General features: G+C 42.2%; 1 protein-coding gene across 11 annotated transcripts in view; it reads left to right on the forward strand.

Moving 5' to 3' along the window:
- LY96 (lymphocyte antigen 96) overlaps positions 1-21,340 on the forward strand; it is a 112,167-nt gene that overhangs the window by 21,807 nt on the left and 69,020 nt on the right. For 3 of the 11 annotated variants that reach the window (XM_077942334.1, XM_077942325.1, XM_077942326.1), the window contains 2 exons: positions 14,091-14,143; positions 16,233-17,899. In XM_077942334.1, the coding sequence (XP_077798460.1) occupies positions 14,091-14,143; positions 16,233-16,331 (152 nt within the window). In that variant the 3' untranslated portion in view covers positions 16,332-17,899. Of the gene's footprint in view, positions 1-14,090; positions 14,144-16,232; positions 17,900-17,925; positions 19,803-20,548; positions 20,988-21,340 lie in introns of those variants that run through there. The other 8 variants (XM_077942329.1, XM_077942327.1, XM_077942332.1 and 5 more) reach the window with 5 other exon arrangements.

Below are 21,340 nucleotides of genomic sequence, written 5' to 3' on the forward strand. Positions count from 1 at the left end.
GTACCTGGTAAATCAGTATAAAAAAAAAAAAGTCACTCCATTCTGGGAAATACTGTCACAAAAACAAAATTTACAATAAAATTACATGTAATTACCTGTAATGAATTTTATTGTAAATTCATTACAGGTGTGAGCCATTGCCATACAATAAAATTATATGTACATATAATTATACTAAATATAATTTTATTGTAAATTAATTGTAAAAAAGTATATGTAAACAACATATAGTTCTATTAGCAATAGAATTATAGGTTATTAGTTTTAACTATATAGTTACTAAATAACTGTGGCAGAAAAACTGGGATAAGGTGTTTTTTTTTTTGAGAAAAGATCTTGTTCCATCACCCAGATTGGAGTGCAGTGGTGCAATCATAGCTCACTGCAGCCTCAAACTCCTCAGCTCAAGTCATCGTCTAGTCACAGCCTCCTGAGTAGCAAGGACTACAGGCACAGGTTTATGCCCAGCTAAATTTTTTTTTTTTTTTTTTTTTTTGAGACGGAGTCTCGCTCTGTCTCCCAGGCTGGAGTGCAATGGTGCAATCTCAGCTCACTGCAACCTGCACCTCCCGGGTTCAAGTGATTCTGCCTCAGCCTCCCGAGTAGCTGGGACTAAAGGTGTATGCCACCATGCCCAGCTAATTTTTGTAGTTTTAGTAGAGACAGGTTTTCATCATGTTAGCCAGGCTGGTCTCAAACTCCTGACCTCAGGCCATCCGACCGCCTTGGCCTCCCAAAGTGCTGGAATTACAGGTGTGAGCCACTGCACCCGGTCCTAATTTTAAATTTAATTTTATTTTAATTAAAAAATAGAGATAAGGTCTCACTTTATCTTGAGCCCAGGCTGGTCTTGAACTCCTGGGCTCAAGTGATCCTCCTGCCTCAGCCTCCCAGAGTGCTGGGATTACAGGTGTGAGCCATTGCTCCTGGGCATTTTTAAATTTTTTGTAGAGACAGGGTCTCACTATATTGCCCAGGCTGGTCAGACAAGCCTTCAATGGAGTATTTTATTAGAGTCTTGAATCTGAAAGCATCAGAGAGTGATGGGGAAAAACATTCCCTGGAGAGGAAACAGCATATGCAAACACATCTAGTCATGAAAGAGTATGGTTTATTTGGAGAGTAGTTTTTTTGTAGTTGGAGCAGAATGTGCTTGTGGGGAATTGCTGGAGATGAGCCTAGAAAAGGGGGCAGTGTGAGCATATAAGTCATGCGCAAAATATTGGCCTGTATCCTATAGTCAGTGGGCAGGGATGACCCACTGAGATTTCCATTTTTGCAGATAACTAGCATCCATATGGCAGGAGGTGGGGGTAGGCTGAGGCAGGAAACTTGGGTGGAAGGAAGAGCATCCAGGAGGCTCTGTGAGAGACCATGAAGGGTGAACGTGATGGCAGCCAGGGAGTAGCAGGCAGGAGATGAAAGAGAGCGTTTTGGGAGACAGAATAGGCAGGATACACTGATTTAATGTGGCAGGCAAGGATTAGGTAAGATCAAGAACCTCTTGGGCTGGTTGCCTGTAATACCAGCACTTTGGGAGGCCGAGGATAAGAGTTTGAGGCCAGACTGGGCAAGGAGGTGAAACCCCATCTCTCAAAAAAAAAAAAAAAAAAATTAGCTGGGTGTGGTGGTACCAGCCTTTAGTCCAGCTACTTGGGAGGCTGAGGTGGGAGGATCACTTGCACCCAGGAGGTCTTGGCTAGCTGTGATCCACCATTGTACTCCTGACTCAAAAAGAAAAAAAAAAAAAAAAAGATAAAGAAAAAAAAGCACCACACTTGAGGGCCAGTGACTGGATGTATGGAAGTGCTATTATCTGAGATGATGTGTACAAAAGAACAGGCAGGTTTTGTTTTTTTTTTTTAGGGAAACATAATGAGTTTTGGCTTGGGCATGTTAAGCTCAAGGTAATTTTGGAACATTCAAATAAACATGGCCATCTGGCAGCTGAGTATGTGGGCCCAGAACTTAGGACTTTCTGATTTAAGAAGCATTGACGTAGCAAGAGTCCCTTGAAATTTGGGAGTCAAATTTGCAAGTACCATACATATCTATGTTTAAAATAATTTTCCTTTTGGTTGTTATAAAAGTTATACATCTTTATGATATGATATTTAGAAAATATGGACAAGCAGTTATAAAGTAAAAGTTACCCATAATCTCACCAGTTTTTACACACACACACACACACACACACACACACACACACACACACACACACATCTGTTTCTTTCAAAAACACATTTATGAATCAATAGATGGATATTTCAAAGCATCTTAAATTTAATAAGCCTGAGCTGGGCATGGTAGTTCATGCCTGCAAGCCCAACACTTTGTGAGGCCAAGGCAGGTGGGTTGCTTGACATCAAGAGTTTGAGAACAGCCTGGACAACATGGTGAAATGCCGTCTCTACCAAAAATACAAAAATTAGCTGGGCCTGGTGGCTCATGCCTGTGGTCCCAGATACTTGAGAGGCTGAGGCGGGAGGATCACTGGAGCTTGGGCAGTGGAGGCTGCAGTGAGCTGTGATTGCACCACTGCACTCCAGCCTGGGCAACAGAGCAAGATCTTGTTTAAAAAAAATTTCATAAGCCTGTAAGTTCTGTTACCAGGATTTTGCTGGGGCTGCTGTTACTAAGTACCATAAACTGAATATCTTAGAAAAACAGAAATTTATCATCTAACAGCTCTGGAGTTCAGAAGTCTGAAACCAAGATAACGAGGCCATGCTTCCTCTGCAGGAGCTAGGCATGGATCTGTTCCAGGTCTCTCTCCTAACTTCTGGTGGCCTATGGCATGTCTTGCCTTGTAGATGGCCATCTTTTTCCTGGGGCCCTTCACTGTGGTCTTCCTTCCTATGTGTGCCTATCTCAGTGTCCAAATTTCCCCTTCTTAATAACGGATATTGGACTAGGGCCCACCCTAATGACCTCATTTTAACTTGACTGTCTGCAAAGATCCTGTTTCCAAATAAGGTCATGTTCACAGGCACTGGAAGTTAGGCCTTCAACATATCTTTTTGGGGGACACAATTCAATGTACAATACCATCTGAGGCTCGGATCCCGCTGCCTGCATAGTTGCCAGGAAAACTAGACTGGACCATGAGTGAGCTGCATGGACACCTTTTGGGAAGAGGAGAGGAGAGCCTAAGAAGGGGTTCTGTTCTCCCTCGCCCTTCCTAAGTTCCCTCTTGCCTTCTTCATTGTGGGCAAAGCTTCAAGCTAACTTCCTAAGAAAAGAATGGAAGGGTCCATTCCAAGATGGCCGAATAGGAACAGCTCTGGTCTGGAGCTCCCAGAGTGATTGACACAGAAGATGGGTGATTTCTGCATTTCCAACTGAGGTACCTGGTTCATCTCATTGGGACTGGTTGGACAGTGGGTGCAGCCCATGGAGGGTGAGCCGAAGCAGCACAGGGCATCGCCTCACCCGGGAAGTGCAAGGGGTCAGGGGATTTCCCTTTCCTAGCCAAGGAAAGCTGTGACAGACTGTACCTGGAAAATTGGAACACTCCTGCCTTAATACTACACTTTTCCAGTGGTCTTAGCAAACAGCACACCAGAAGATTGTATCCCGCACCTGGCTCAGCAGTGAGCCTTGCTCACTGCTAGCACAGTAGTCCAAAATCGAACTGCAAGGCAGCAGCCTGGCTTGGGGAGGGGCGTCCACTATTGCTGAGGCTTGAGAAGGTAAACAAAGTGGTGGGTAGCTCGAACTGGGTGGAGCCCACCGCAGCTCAACGAGGCCTGCCTGCGTCTCTAGACTCCACCTTTGGGGGCAGAGAATAGTTGAACAAAAGGCAGCAGAAACTTCTGCACACTTAAATGTCCCTGTCTGACATCTCTGAAGAGAGCAGTGGTTCTCCCAGAACGGTGTTTGAGCTCTGAGAACGGACAAACTGTCTCCTCAAGTGGGTCCCTGACTCCTATGTAGCCTAACTGGGAGACACTTCCCAGTAGGGGCTGACTGACACCTCAGACAGCTGGGTGCCCCTCTGAGACAAAGCTTCCAGAGGAAGGATCAGGATCAATATTTGCTGTTCTGCAGCCTCTGCTGGTGATACCCAGGCAAAGAGGTCTGGAGTGGACCTCCAGCAAACTCTAACAGACCTGCAGCTGAGTGTTCTGACTGTTAGAAGGAAAACTAACAAACAGAAAGGAATAGCATCAACATCAACGAAAGGGACATCCACACCAAAACTCCACCTGTACGTCACCATCATCAAAGACCAAAGGTAGATAAAACCACGAAGATGGGGAGAAACCGGAGCAGAAAAGCTGAAAATTCTAAAAACCAGAGCGCCTCTTCTCCTCCAAAGGATCACAGCTCCTCGCGAACAACGGAACAAAGCTGGATGGAGAATGACTTTGACAAGTTGACAGAAGTAGGCTTCAGAAGGTCAGTAATAACAAACTTCTCCGAGCTAAAGAAGGATGTTCGAAACCATCGCAAGGAAGCTAAAACCCTTGAAAAAAGATTAGATGAATGGCTAACTAGAATAAACAGTGTAGAGAAGACCTTAAATGACCTGATGGAGCTGAAAACCATGGCATGAGAACTTTTGCGATGCATGCAGAAGTTTCAGTAGCCGATTCGATCAAGTGGAAGAAGGGGTATCAGTGATTGAAGATCAAGTTAATGAAATGAAGCGACAAGAGAAGTTTAGAGGAAAAAGAGTAAAAAGAAATGAACAAAGCCTCTAAGAAACATGGGACTATGTGAAAAGGCCAAATCTACCTTTGTTTGGTGTACCTGAAAGTGATGGGGAGAATAGAACTAAGCTGGAAAACACTCTTCAGGACAGTATCCAGGAGAACTTCCCCAACCTAGCAAGGCAGGCCAACATTCAAATTCAGGAAATACAGAGAACACCACAAAGACACTCTTTGAGAACAGCAACCCCAAGACACATAGTTGTCAGATTCACCAAGGTTCAAATGAAGGAAAAAAATGTTAAGGGTAGCCAGAGAGAAAGGTTGGGTTACCCACAAGGGAAGCCTATCAGACTAACAGTGGATCTCTTGGCAGAAACTCTACAAGCCAGAAGAGAGTGGGGGCCAATATTCAACATACTTAAAGAAAAGAATTTTCAACCCAGAATTTCATAATCAGTCAAACTAAGCTTCATAAGTGAAGGAGAAATAAAATCCTTTACAGACAAGCAAATGCTGAGGGATTTTGTCACCACCAGGCCTGCCTTACAAGAGCTCCTGAAGGAAGCACTAAACATGGAAAGGAACAACCAGTACCAGCCACTGCAAAAACATGCCAAATTGTAAAGACTATTGATGCTAGGAAGAAACTGCATCAACTAATGGGCAAAAAGACCAGCTAACATCATAATGACAGGATCAAATTCACACATAACAATATTAACCTTAAATGTAAATGGGCTAAATGGTCCAAATAAAAGACACAGACTGGCAAATTGGATAAAGAGTCAAGATCCATCAGTGTGCTGTATTCAGGAGATCCATCTCATGTGCTGAGACACACAGGTTCAAAATAAAGAAATGGAGGAAGATCTACCAAGCAAATGGAAAGCAAAAAAAAGAGTAGGTTGCAATCCTAGTCTCTGATAAAACAGACTTTAAACCATCAAAGATCAAAAGAGAAAAAGAAGGCCATTACATAATGGTAAAGGAATCAATTCAACAAGAAGAGCTAACTATTCTAAATATATATGTAGCAAATACAGGAGCACCCAGATTCACAAAGCAAATCCTTAGAGACCTACAAAGAGACTTAGACTCCCACACAATAATAATGGGAGACTTTAACACCCCTTTGTCAATATTAGACAAATCAACAAGACAGAAGGTTAACAAGGATATCCAGGATTTGAACTCAGCTCTGCACCAAGCAGACCTAATAGACATCTACAGAACTCTCCACCCCAGATCAATAGAATATACATTCTTCTCAGCACCACATCGCACTTATTCCAAAATTGACCACATACTTCCAATTGGAAGTAAAGCCCTCCTCAGCGAATGTGAAAGAACAGAAATCACAACAAATTGTCTCTCAGACCACAGTGCAATCAAATTAGAACTCAGGATTAAGAAACTCACTGAAAACTGCACAACTACATGGAAACTGGACAACCCACTCCTGAATGACTACTGGGTAAATAACGAAATGAAGGCAGAAATAAAGATGTTCTTTGAAACCAATGTGAACAAAGACACAACATACCAGAATCTCTGGGACATATTTAAAGCAGTGTGTAAAGGGAAATTTATAGCACTAAATGCCCACAAGAGGAAGCAAGAAAGATCTAAAATCAACAACCTAACATCACAATTAAAAGAACTAGAGAAGCAAGAGCAAACAAATTCAAAAGATAGCAGAAGGCAAGAAATAACTAAGATTAGAGCAGAACTGAAGGAGATAGAGACAAAAACCCTTCACAAAATCAATGAATCCAGGAGCTGGTTTTTTGAAAAGATCAACAAAATAGATAGACCACTAGCAAGATTAATAAAGAGGAAAAGAGAGAAGAATCAAATAGATGCAATAAAAAATGATAAAGGGGATATCACCACTGATCCTACAGACATACAAACTACCACCAGAGAATACTATAAACACCTCTACACAAATAAACTAGAAAATCTAGAAGAAATGGATAAATTCCTGGACACATACACTCTCCCAAAATTAAACCAGGAAGACCTTGAATCCCTGAATAGACCAATAACAGACTCTGAAATTGAGGCAATAATTAATAACCTACCAACCAAAAAAAGTCCAGACCCAGATGGATTCACAGCCAAACTCTACCAGAGGTACAAAGAGGAGCTGGTACAATTCCTTCTGAAACCATTCCAATCAATAGAAAAAGAGGGACTCCTCCCTAACTCATTTTATGAGGCCAACATCATCCTGATACCAAAGCCTGGCAGAGACACAACAAAAAAAGAGAATTTTAGACCAATATTCCTGATGAACTTAATGTGAAAATCCTTAATAAAATACTGGCAAACCGAATCCAGCAGCACATCAAAAAGCTTATCCACCAAGATCAAGTTGGCTTCATTCCTGGGATGCAAGGCTGGTTCAACATACACAAATCAATAAACATAATCCATCATGTAAACAGAACCAAAGACAAAAACCACACGATTATCTCAATAGATGCAGAAAAGACCTTCGACAAAATTCAACAGCCCTTCATGCTAAAAACTCTCAATAAACTAGGTATTGATGGGACATATCTCAAAATAATAAGAGTTATTTATGACAAACCCACAGCCAATATCATACTGAATGGGCAAAAACTGGAAGCATTCCCTTTGAAAACTGGCACAAGACAGGGATGCCCTCTCTCACCACTCCTATTCAACATAGTGTTGGAAATTCTGGCCAGGACAATCAGGCAAGAGAAAGAAATAAACGGTGTTCAATTAGGAAAAGAAGAAGTCAAATTGTCCCTGTTTGCAGATGACATGATTGTATATTTAGAAAACCCCATCATCTCAGCCCAAAATCTCCTTAAGCTGATAGGCAACTTTAGCAAAGTCTCAGGATACAAAATAATGTGCAAAAATGACAAGCATTCCTATACTCCAATAACAGACAAACAGAGAGCCAAATCATGAGTGAACTCCCATTCACAATTGCTACAAAGAGAATAAAATACCTAGGAATACAACTTACAAGGGATGTGAAGGACTTCTTCAAGAACTACAAACCACTGCTCAATGAAATAAAAGAGGACACAACAAATGGAAGAACATTCCATGCTCATGGATAGGAGGAATCAATATTGTGAAAATGGCTATACTGTCCAAGGTAATTTATAAATTCAATGCCATCCCCATCAAGCTACCAATGACTTTCTTCACAGAATTGGAAAAAACTACTTTAAAATTAATATGGAACCAAAAAAGAGCCTGCATTGCCAAGACAATCCTAAGCAGAAAGAACAAAGCTGGAGGCATCACGCTACCTGACTTCAAACTATACTATAAGGCTACAGTAACCAAAACAGCATGGTACTGGTACCAAAACAGAGATATAAACCAATGGAACAGAACAGGGGCCTCAGAAATAATACCACACATCTGCAACCATCTGATCTTTGACAAACCTGACAAAAACAAGAAGTGGGGAAAGGATTCCCTATCTAATAAATGGTGCTGGGAAAACTGGCTAGCCATATGTAGAAAGCTGAAACTGGATCCCTTCCTTAAACCTTATACAAAAATTAATTCAAGATGGATTAAAGACTTAAATGTTAGACCTAAAACCATAAAAACCCTAGAAGAAAGGTTCTTCTAGGCAATATGATTCAGGACATGGGCATGGGAAAGGACTTCATGACTAAAACACAAAAAACAATGACAACGAAAGCCAAAATAGAAAAATGGGACCTAATTAAACTAAAGAGCTTCTGCACAGCAAAAGAAACTCCCATCAGAGTGAATAGGCAACCTACAGAATGGGAGAAAATTTTTGCAATCTACCCATCTGACAAAGGGCTAATATCCAGAATCTACAAAGAACTTAAACACATTTACAAGAAAAAAATCAAACAACCCCATCAAAAAGTGGGTGAAGGATATGAATAGACACTTTTCAAAAGAAGACATTCATACAGCTAACAGACACATGAAAAAATGCTCATCATCACTGGTCATCAGAGAAATGCAAATAAAAACCACAATGAGATACCATCTCACACCAGTTAGAATGGCGATCATTAAAAAGTCAGGAAACAGCAGATGCTGGAGAGGATGTGGAGAGATAGGAACACTTTTACACTGTTGGTGGGAGTGTAAACTAGTTCAACCATTGTGGAAGACAGTGTGGCGATTCCTTAAGATCTAGAACTAGAAATACCATTTGACCCAGCCATCCTATTACTGGGTACATACCCAAAGGATTATAAATCATGCTGCTATAAAGACACGTGCACATGTATGTTTATTGCAGCACTATTCACAATAGCAAAGACTTGGAACCAACCCAAATATCCATCAATGATAGACTGGGTTAAGAAAATGTGGCACATATACACCATGGAATACTATGCAGCCATAAAAAGGAGGTGTTTATGTCCTTTGTAGGGACATGGATGATGCTGGAAACCATCATTCTGAGCAAACTATTACAAGGACAGAAAACCAAACACTGCATGTTCTCACTGATAGGTGGGAACTGAACGATGAGAACACTTGGACACAGGAAGGGGAACATCACACACCGGGGCCTGTCATGGGGTGGGAGGGATGGGGGAGGGATAGTATTAGGAGAAATACCTAATGTAAATGATGAATTAATTGGTGCAGCAAACCAACATGGCACATGTATACATATGTAACAAATCTGCACGTTGTGCACATGTACCCCAGAACTTAAAGTATAATAAAAAAGAAAAGAAAAGAATGGAAGGTATGAGCAAGATATGAGCTTTCTGGGCAGGTGCAGTGGCTCACGCCTATAATCCCAGCACTTCGGGAGGCCGAGGCGAGCGGATCACCTGAGGTCAGGAGTTCCAGACCAGCCTGGCCAACACGGTGAAACCCAGTCTCTACTAAAAATACAAAAGTAGACGGGTGTGGTAGCACATGTTTGTAATCCCAGCTACCCGGGAGGCTGAGGAAGGAGAATCACTTGAATGAAGGCAGACATTGTAGTGAGCCAAGATCCCACCACTGCACTCCAGCCTGGGCTACACAGTGAGACTCCAGTCTCAAAAAAAGAAAAACAAAAAAACAGCTTTCTAAGACAGACAAAACAATTGAAAAAGAGGTCTATCCAACAGAGGAGGTTAGAACTCCGTCTGTCTACCTGACCTGCTAAGTGTTAAGACAGTCTCCCTAAATAGAAAACTAGGGGTTGTTCTTTTTTTTTTTGAAACAGAGTCTCGTCCTGTTGCCTAGGCTGGAATGCAATGGTACAATCTCGGCTCACTGCAACCTCTGCCTCCCTGGTTCAAGCGATTCTCCTGCCCCAGCCTCCCCAGTAGCTGGGATTACAGGTGTGTGCCACCATGCCCAACAAATTTTTTGTATCTTTAATAGAGATAGGATTTCACCATGTTGGCCAGACTGGTCTCGAACTTCTGACCTCATGATCCACCCGCTTCGGCCTCCCAAAGTGCTGGGATTATAGGCGTGAGCCACCACACCTGGTCTAGGGGTTGTTCTTAATTTCTTTCTCAAATCCTCAAGTCTCATCCATCTTCCTCCCCCACCCCTTCCACAAAGTTGACAGAGTTGGCTTCATGACCAGAGCCCAGGGCCCCATATACAGAAGGGCCCTGTGCTTGGGGTTTAATGCCCTGTGATCACAATCTTGAAATTCTTAATAATTTTATTTTCGAGTGTGTGTTTTGTGTAAGTGAAATCTAATGAGACGATGGGGTATGAACCCACCTTCCCTGGACTGGTTCTTGGTTCTCGCTGCCCACTTCCCTGCTGGCACCCTGGGATCCTCTCCCCTCTTCTGTCCAGTGCCACCTGCTAACCTCTGCTCCTGGTGAAATCCTGGCTACAGGGAGGGTCAGGATCTGGTGTGGGTGCCCTGCAGTATCTTGCGTGGGCATGACAGTGGCTGCCCTACCTTGGCTGGCAGCACCATGGCCCTGTTCAGCAGCTGACTAGTTGGGCACACCATCCCCTGTCCCACCCCAAAACAGGTAGTGTGTGGAGGTATTGCATGGAGATTGCAGTGCATTGAGAGTCACTGTTGAATAGCAGGTCTGTGGGAAAGAAAGGTACTTGCTTGGACTTCCTGCCCCTCACTGGCGCATGGGGCATCTGGCAGTTTGTGGAAGGAGGACCCTGACAGGCAGCTCTCAGGCCGAAGCTTGCACAGGAGTCCCCAGTCGTGGAGGAGCCCCTGGGTGTTTCTACACTCACCTGTGCTGCTTGCTGAGGGGGCGTTCCCTCAGGCTGTTCCATGCCTTGGAGACCTTCTCTTTCTCCGTTCAAACTTCCTGCCTCTGGCTTGTGTTAGTTTCCTCTGGCTGGCTCCGCTCGAGGCACCCCCTGGGGATAAGCAGGGAAAGACAAATTGTGTAATTTCAGTGATTCTACCTTGAAGTTAAATGCTTTGATATTTGCATTTAAAACTGGCATTGTATTATAAGAAGATGAATACTGAAATTCATACTAATAGTTTAAAATGTTCTCTTTATTACAAATGATATTAAATTGCAATAAAAACATTATGGCAAGTCTAGAGAGAGAAACACATAGAAGAAGGGCAAAGTTTTATGTTCTAGTAACTTTAACAGGTTTCCCCTATCTTTTGAATAAGCAGCCTCATATCGTCATTTTGTGCTGGGCCTTGCAAATTACGGATTTAATTATGTAATGATGTATTGCATTACTTTTCATGGCAAAAACTGCAATTACTTTTACACCAACCTAATAGTTGGTCCTGAAGCTGGGTACTGAGAATTAGATACTAGGAGCCAGATTCAAAAATGTCCAAAGCAAAACCCCTGTCCTCATGGAAATTACAGACTAGTGGAGAAAACAAGATCCTAATGAAGTAATAAAATAAAAAAAAGGAGAAAAATGAAATATGATTCAATTTGTGAAAAATATTCTCAAAGAAACTAGCAAGTTAATAAGATAGAGCCTATTATTGTTATTATATAATATATACATATATAACTAATATATTAATGCATTAATATTCACAAGGTATGAATATGTTATAATTCACAAGATGCCATTGGAAGGAGGGTCTAGAAGCGAGAAAGAATAATATTAAATGTTATAAGTAACATTTAGTGGTAATAATATTTAATAAGTGCTGTGTCCCAGGCATTGTTCTTAGCACCTAACATGTATTAACTGGTATAGCCCTTGTGATAATTCTATGAGATACGTGTTATCACCCATCACTGTTTTACTGAGCCATAGAAAAATTAAGTGACTGGTCCGAAGTTACACACCAAGTAAAGGAGCTGAGATTCAAACCCAAGCAGTTCTGGCCCCAGGGCCATCACTCTTACGAAGATGTTATATTTATCCTTACTGCATCTTTCCCATTGCATATTGTATTTGGAATGGTTTCTTCTTATTATTTTGGGGGTCTTTTTTTGTTTTTTTAAATTTTTAATTTTAATTTAATATTTATTTATTTATTTATTTTGAGACAAGGTCTCCCTGTCACCCAGGCTGGAGTGAAGTGGTACAAACACAGCTCACTGTAGCCTCTACCTACTGGGCTCAAGTGATCCTCCCACCCCAGCCTCTCAAGTAACTGGGATTACAGGCACACGCCACCATACCCATCTTTCTTTTTTATATTTTGTACAAATAAGGATCAACCATGTTGCCCAGGCTGGTCTTGAACTTCTGAGTTCAAGGGATCTACCCTCTTCAGCCTCCCAAAGTGTTGTGATTACAGGCGTGAGCCACCGCTCACAGCTGGAATGGTTTCTTAAATATCTATATCTTCAATAGACTTTAGCTCTTTGAGAGAAGGGACAGAGTTGTACTACCATTGTCTTCCCAGGCCCTGGTGGGTAGTAGGCTTTCAATAAGTAGTTGTTGAATTGTTAAGTTTTGAATTGGATTGGCCTTGAATGAAAGATCATAAGATTATGAAGACATGATCACTTTACCGAGCAGAAGAAACACCTCAGGTATCAACTCCTTTAGTAAGGATACACCTGCCTAGGTGTGTTGGCTCATGTCTGTAATCCCAGCACTTTGGAAGGCCGAGGTGGGCAGATCACCTGAGGTCAGGAGTTCAAAACCAGCCTGGCCAACACAGAGAAACTCCGTCTCTACTAAAAATACAAAAATTAGCCAGGTGTAGTGGTGGGTGCCTGTAATCTCAGCTACTGGGGAGGCTGAGGCAGGAGAATGGCGTGAACCTGGAAGGTGGAGCTTGTAGTGAGCCAAGATCGTGCCACTGCACTCCAGCCTGGGCGACAGAGTGAGATTCTGTCTCAAAACAAAACAAAAATAATAATAATAATAATACACCCTTTATTTGCTTTAAAGAAAAAGCAAAAAGAAAAGAAAAAACAGTTGGGTGCAGTGGCTCATGCCTATAATCCCAGCACTTTGGAAGGCTGAGGTGGGCGGATAGCCTGAAGTTGGGAGTTTGAGACCAGCCTGGTCAGCATGGTGAAACCCCGTGTCTACTAAAAATACAAAAATTAATCGGGCGTGGTGGCAGGTGCCTGTAATCTCAGCTACTCAGGAAGCTGAGGCAGGAGAATCTCTTGAACCCGTAAGGCAGAGGTTGCAGCGAGCAGAGATCACACCATTGTACTCCAGCCTGGGCAACAGAGTGAGACTCCATCTCAAAACAAACAAACAAACAAAAACAAAAAAAGGATACACCCAGAAGTAAATAAATAAATGCTTATTTGTGAGACTAGAAGTATACATGCAGACATTATTTATTTACTTCTGAGAACAATATTATAGTTTTCGATTTAACTATTTATATTAAAAATATTTTTGGCCACTGTTTCTTTTGTTTGAGATTCAAAACATGTATTTCCATCTTTACCCCATCACATCACATTCACTACTTTGTTCTGACTAGAACAGTAGGGTGTGGATTTTCCTGCATTTTTGACTCTGTGCTCCACAGCTTGTGTGGGGCCAGGCCCATGGCTATGCACTTAAACAGAAGCTAACGTGAGCTTCTCAGTGGTGTAATTGGGAGGCGCTTCAGTATTCTGGCTGCCTCCAAAATATCTCATGTGTCTTTGGAAAGATTATTCTCTATTCTACTCAGCTTAATGTGCATCAATGTCTCTGAAAACTAGTTTAAAATACACATGTGTAACTTGGTCTGACGCATATTAGCACTAGCTTGTTCATCGTTTATTCATTATTGAGACCAGCAGATCTTAACAGTCTGTGTCCCCTAAGGGATAAGATAGGGGCAGGTGTACAGAGAGGCTGTAGGGGCAGGGAAAGGAAGCCACAGGAGAACAGTAGCCAGGGTAAAAAAGGTTCATTATTTTTCTACAGTTTTGCTTGGGACTGCCTCTGTCAGTAGTTAAGTGTATGCCATAAAGGTGTACTCTATGCTACCAAGGAAAAATTCACCTAACCGTGACCAATAACGTCTTGTATTTTATATTTTGTTTGCAGAGACTGTGAATACAACAGTATCATTCTCCTTCAAGGGAATAAAATTTTCTAAGGTATTGTTCAATATTTATTTTGTATTGTCTAACCTTTAGCAGTAATAGACATGTTAAGCATTTGAAACAAGCAATTCACAACTTCTTCCTTTTTTTTTGAAATGGGATCTCAGTCTGTCACCCAGACTGGAGTGCAGTGGCACAATCTCTGCTCACTGCAACCTCCACCTACTAACCCCCACCCCAAGCAATCCTCATGCCTTTGCCTCCTGACTAGCTGGGACTACAGGTGCGTGCCACAATGCCAGCTAACATTTTGTATTTTTGGAAGAGATGCAGTTTCACCATGTTGCCCAGGGTGGTCTTGAACTCCTGAGCTCAAGCAATCCACTCCGCTTAGCCTCCCAAAGTGCTGGGATTACAGGTGTGGGCAGCTATGCCCAGCTGACAATTTCATGAATAGCAATTCAAGATTAAGATGTTAAGGTTTTTTCCTTCACTTTTATTTAGAATTAGCTTTTTTTTTTTTTTTTGACTGAATCTTGCTCTGTTGCCCAGGCTGGAGTGAAGTGTGTTCTGGGCTCACTGCAACTTCCGCCTCCCAAGTTCAGGTGATTTTGTGCCTCAGTCACCCGAGTAGCTGGGATTACAGGCACATGCCACCATGCCCAGCTAATTTTTTAATTTTTAGTAGAGATGGGGTTTCACCATGTTGCCTAGGCTGGTCTCAAACTCCTGGCCTCATGTGATCCACCCACCTCTGTTCCTGGACCAAACTGAGGGTCAGGCTGCCATTTCTTGCAGCCCAATAACAAGATGCAGATGAACTGGGGAGGAAGAGAGCTTTCATTTCTGTAACTGGTTACAGGGAGAAGGTCTGGAAATTATTGTCAGACCAACTCAAAATTACAAATCTTTCAGAGTTTATATTCATTCTAAGGAATATGTCTATGTGTAAGTGTGCATTCATCTGAAGACACAAGTGATTAACTTCTTTTAATCTATGACTAAGGTCTGAGTCCTGAAGACCTTCGTCTGGAGCCTCAGTAACTTTACTTAATCTAAATGGGTCTGGGTGCTGGGGGGATTACCTTTATCTTGTCTCCTGCTAAATCATGGAGGTTTGAGGAGTTCCTTCAGACCCCCAATAAACTTGGTTGTGGAAACCTGGGGCACAATAAAACTTGATTAATCCTAAATGGGTCCTATTAAGAATTTCTCAGTTATTTTGTCATGCTTTAAGGCCCAGGAAAGGCCTGGCCAAAACTCCTGATGGGCTTTTCTTACATCCCATCCTTTGTATAAGGGCACTGGCTTTCAATATTTAACTTAACCACTTGGTCAGTACTGAAACAGTTGTTAGTGAGACCTGGCCTTGGCCTCCGGAAGTGCTGGGATTATAGGTGTGAGCCACCGCGCACAGCCTTAGTATTAGGTCTTTTGGTATTTTTTCTTTCTGTAGACTATGGAAAAATTGCACAAAAGATAGCATTTTTTTCCACTTCATTTTTTCCCTTTAACATACATGGGCAAGAGTAATTTGAATGCAAGAGCTCATTACTAATCTGTTGAACAGTCTTCAGATGAAAGCACTGAATGACCACTGTGTATAAGCCAGTAAATCTCTATAACTATTCATGTAATATACTAGATATAATGTGAACATTGTTTAGGAGAATAAAAATCATGTAAATTACAGACTTATTTTGTTCAAGATTTTCTTGGGAACTTAGCCTGGTCATCCATGCCTTTGTAAAAATAATTGCTGCTTCGATGAATAATACCATTGTGATTTTAGATGTTTGCATGATGTATCTAGTAATGAAAATTTATGCATTTTACTTTTGGTGACCATTTTAAAATAAAATGTAATAATGCATATTCTTTCATTATTTTGTTATAAACTAATATCTAATATTTCAAAACCTCTTAGGTTAGTTTTTAAAAATAACATAATTTTATAATTGGGAAATAAATGGGCTTATGCTCATCTAATTCAAAGACATGGAAAATTTTGTCTCATTGGAAAACTAATAAAATCAATCCAATTTAAATGGCTTTCTGCTAGTAAGAGAAAGTTCTTACAAAGCCTCTGAAATAGTAGCATCTAACATTTTGTATTACTTGTATTTCTTATACTTCATTTTAGGGAAAATACAAATGTGTTGTTGAAGCTATTTCTGGGAGTCCAGAAGAAATGCTCTTTTGCTTGGAGTTTGACATCATACACCAACCTAATTCAAATTAGAATAAATTGAGTATATAAACAAATTTTTTGAAGGTATTGTTCCTGTTTTAAGGGTACCCAGGATTTGTTTTAATCAGATATGGTAGGATAGGAAGACACAGAAATGACTGTCATGAAGAAAGAAGCTTATCCTCACAGATCTCTAGAAAACGGAGGCGTGGTGCACCATGCAGAGCCACCTGGGGAAGCACCAGGGTCTGTGAGAACGTGGAGGGAGGGGGAAAATGTGGGCAAGAGTGTTTATTGTGTTTTCCATAGGAAGCAATGGGCAAGGTAGGGTAAGTAATTGATATGGTTTGGCTGTGTCCCCATCCAAATCTCATCTTGAATTGTAGTTCCCATAATCCTCACGTGTTGTGGGGGACCCAGTGGGAGGTAATTGAATCATGGGGGCGGTTACCTCCATGCTGTTCTCATGATAATGAATGAGTTCTCATGAGATCTGATGGTTTTATAAGGAGCTTTCCCCACCCACCCTTTTGCTCTGCACTTCACCTTCCTGCCACCATATGAAGAAGGATGTGTTTGCTTCCCCTTCTGCCATGATTGTTTCCTGAGGCCTCCCTAGCCCTGCGGAGCCATAAGTCAGTTAAACCTCTTTCCTATATTTTATTTATTTTTTTTGAGACGAAGTCTCACTCTGTCACCCAGGCTGGAGTGCAGTGGTGCCATCTCGGCTCACTGCAACCTCTGCCTTCAAGGTTCAAGTGATTCTCCTGCCTCAGCCTCCCAAGTAACTGGGATTACAGGCACCTGCCATCACACTGGCTAATTTTTGTATTTTTAGTAGAGATGGGGTTTCACCATATTGGTCAGGCTGGTCTTGAACTCCTGACCTCAGGTGATCAGCCTCCCAAAGTGCTGAGATTACACATGTGAGCCACTGTGCCCAGCCTAAACCTCTTTCCTTTATAAATTACCCAGTCTTGGGTATTTCTTCATAGTAGCATGAGAATGGACTAATATAGCAGTGTTGACCTAAAAGGAAGAAGCTGAGGCAGAATTAGTGTAAGTAGAGAGTTTACCTGGGCCAAACTTGAGGATTGCATCCTGGGAGCATTACAACTTGAGTTGCCTGAATATATACTCCATAAATTAGCAGCAGTTACAAGAGGGTTTTTAAAGGGAAAGAAGAGGGAGTTTCTGAGTTGTTTACCAAGAATTTACATTAAAAATGCTGGGTGCAGTGGCTCACGCTTGTAATCCCAGCACTTTGGGAGGCTGAGGTGGGCAGATCACCTGAGGTCAGGAGTTCGAGACCAGCCTGGCCAACATGGCGAAATCCTGTCTCTACTAAAAATACAGAAATTAGCTGGACCTGGTGGCATGCGCCTGTAATCCTGGCTACTCGGAAGGCTGAGGCAGGAGAATCGCTTGAACCTGGGAAGTGGAGGTTGTAGTGAGCCAAGATCATGTCACTGCACTCCAGCCTGGCGACAGAGGTGTTTTTGGTGATGTTTATGGAAACGAAAGGATGGGGTCTTTTCTGCTTGGAGACCCCTCTCTCTATATAGAGAAAGCTGTTTCTCTTTCTCTTCTCTTCTGCCTATTAAACCTCCACTCCTAAACTCCTCATGTGTATTTGTGTCCTAAGTTTTCCTAGTGCAAGATGACAAACTCTGTTGCGGGAGGGAAGTCAGGGACACCGAATGGAGGGACTGGCTGAAGCTGTGGCAGAAGAACATAAATTGTGAAGATTTCATGGACATTAATCAGCTCCCAAAATTAATACTTTTGTAATTTCTTATGCCTGTCTTTACTGCAATCTCTGAACATAAATTGTGAAGATTTCATGGAGATTTATCACTTCCCCAATTGATACTCTTATAATTTCCTATGCCTGTCTTTACTTTAATCTCTTAATCTCGTCATCTTTGTAAACTGAGGATGTATGTCACCTCAGGACCCTGTTATGATTGTGTTAACTGTACAAATTGTAAAACGTGTGTTTGAACAATATGAAATCAGTGCACCCTGAAAAGGAACAGAATAACAGCGATTTTCAGGGAACAAGGAAAGATAACCATAAGGTCTGACTGCCTGAAGGGTTGGGCAGAATAGAGTCATATTTTTCTTCTTGCAGAAAGCCCATAGACGGATGTGCATGTAGGAGAAATATCACTGAATTCTTTTTCCAGTAAGGAATAGCCCTGGGGAAGGAATGCCTTCCTGGGGGTAGGTCTATAGACAGCCTCTCTGGGAGTGTCTGTCTTATGCAGTTGAGATAAGGACTGAAATACACCCTGGTCTCCTACAGTGCCCTCAGGCTTACTAGGATTGGGAAATTCCAGCCTGGTAAATTCTAGTCAGACCAGTAGTCTGCTCTCGAACACTGTTTTCTGTTAAGATGTTTATCAAGACACTGTGTCCACAGCGGGACATAGAACCTCATCAGTAATTCTAATTTTGCCTTGCCTTGCAATCTTAATTGTCCTTTGAAGCATGTGATCTTTGTGACTTACTCTCTGTTTGTACACTCCCTCCCCTTCTAAAATCCCTAATAAAAACTTGCTGGTTTCATGGCTCAAGGTAACCATCATGGTCCTACCAATATGTGATGGTACCCCTGGAGGCCCAATTGTAAAATTTCTCTCTTGTGCTCTTTCTCTCTATTTCTCAGACCGGCCGACCCTTAAGGAAAATAGAAAAGAACCTATATTGAAATATTGGGGGCTGGTTCCCCTGATAAAACCCTGGGTTTATACTCCAGACAACATAGCAGCTTCATATTGGAGGTTCATCTGGGATACCAAGGTACAACATTCATTGAAACGGTGAGCAGAGGAGCAGATTCCAACTCTGTCCTTTCATTTCAAGGCTCTCAGTCTCCATTTAAGAACCAAATCAAACCAACTACTGGGCTACCTTCAGCCATTTAGAAAAAATTAGCATGGCTGCCAGCCTCATAAGACTTGGAGGACAGGCTTTCTGGAGAGAACATGGAGAATTCCCCTGTACCCATGGGTTGCTAGGCATATTGGTCCTGTTTGAACCAGCTTACTTTCAGAGAGGACTTAGCTGTTGCATGTTGATTTCTGGCTGGAGCTACCACCCGGTGTTATCCAAAGGCTTCTGGAGTGACCCTAGCTTCTGACCACCTGATGGGGTGTCGGTAACAGGATCTCCACTTTTCCTATCATAATTTCCTCCTTTCCTGTCCACAACTACCATGTCTCTCATCCTCTCTGTAAAATGTGGAGTATATGCCTCCTGCTGGTCTTTTCCACTTGGAGACCATTTCTCTTTCTTTTCTCTTCTGCCTATTAAACCTCTGCTCCAAAAAAGAACAAAAAACAAAAAGACACAAGGATGTGTTTTTTTGCTAAAGAAAATGTAATTTTGCTGGGTGCAGTGGCTCACGCCTGTAATCCCAGCACTTTGGGAGGCCGAGGTGGGCGGATCACAAGATCAGGAGTTCAAGACTAGCCTGGTCAGTATGTTAAAACTCCCTTTCTACTAAAAATACAAAAATTAGCCTGGCGTGGTGGTGGGCACCTACAGTCCCAGCTACTCAGGAGGCTGAGGCAAGAGAATTGCTTGAACCCAGGAGGTGGAGGTTGCGGTGAGCCGAGATTGTGCCACTACTGCACTCCAGCCTGGGCGACAGAGTGAGACTCCATCTCAAAAAAAAAAAAAAAGTAATTTTTTTTTTTTAGTTAAGTGACTAAGAATTGCTTTAGAGTAAAGGAAAAATTATACAGATAAAACTAAATGGATAAAGAGAAAAATTAAGCTCAGGCAACAAAGTTGCCTCTGAGACCTGTGGTTACCAAGAAGACAGTCAATGTGAAGGAAGGGCGAAATGAAGTAACCATTAAAACAAGAGGGTAGCCAGTCATGGTGGCTTCTGCCTGTAATCGCACCACTTTGGGAGGCTGAGGTGGGTGGGTCACCTGAGGTCAGGAGTTCCAGACTAGCCTGGCCAAAATGGTGAAACCCTTGTCTCTACTAAAAACACAAAAATTAGCTGGGAGTGGTGGCACGCGCCTATAATCCCAGTACTTTGGATGCTGTGGTGTGAGAATCTCTTGCACCTGGGAGGTGGAGGTTGCAGTGAGCTGAAATTGTGCCACTGCACTCCAGCAAGGGTGGCAGGGCAAGATCCTGTCTCAAAAAACAAAATCAAAACAAAGCAAAAAAAAAAAACAGCCAACCAACCAAACAAAAAAACCAAAAAGCCACAGGGTGTTATGTAAAGGAATTGTTCCATTTTGTAGATTGGTATCATCATCTCCCTGAGAAACCTTTACTACAATTAAGGGAGGAGACCACCCGTCATACTGTCTTATGCCCAATTTCTGCCTCCAAATGAAGAAGAAGTAAAAACTAAAAGGGAGAAATGAAATCCACAAGCAGACAGCCCGGCACCGAGCACTGGCCCTGGTAGCTAAAGATCAACCCCTGACCGATTCCAGACATTGTATAGAAAAGCACTGTGAAATTCCCTGTACTGTTCTGTTCTGTTCTGATTACTGGTGCATGCAGCCCCCAGTCACGTACCCTCTGCTTGCTCAATCAATCACGACCCTCTCATGCGGACCCCCCTAGAGTTGTAAGCCCTTAAAAGGGACAGGAATTGCTCACTCAGGGAGCTTGGTTTTTGGAGACGTGAGTCTGCCGACGCACCCAGCTGAATAAAGCCTTTTCCTTCTACAACTCGGTGTCTGAGGGGTTCTTGTCTGCGGCTCATTCTGCTATACAAAAAATTGTAAAAATAACTACTTTAAGGATAGAATCATTAATTTTAAATGCTACAGAATGAAAGAGCTTGCTTGGGTTGATGCAGGACCCACAGCTCACGATTAAACAATTGCTGGTGAATGTATGTGATCGAAATACACAGGAGGTGATTCCTGAGAGAACAACAAGCCTAGTGTTCATCCTGAGAAGGAGATTGCCCAACTCTCCCTATAAAATGCCAAGTGGAACACCCCAGATGAAGCAGTTGATATGCTTCATATGCAAGCCATGTGGGACTGGCTTCATGGTGACCCGAATATTCTCCAACA

The sequence above is a fragment of the Macaca mulatta genome, chromosome 8 (genome assembly GCF_049350105.2).
Source record: "Macaca mulatta isolate MMU2019108-1 chromosome 8, T2T-MMU8v2.0, whole genome shotgun sequence".
Classification (NCBI taxonomy): Eukaryota; Metazoa; Chordata; class Mammalia; order Primates; family Cercopithecidae; genus Macaca; species Macaca mulatta.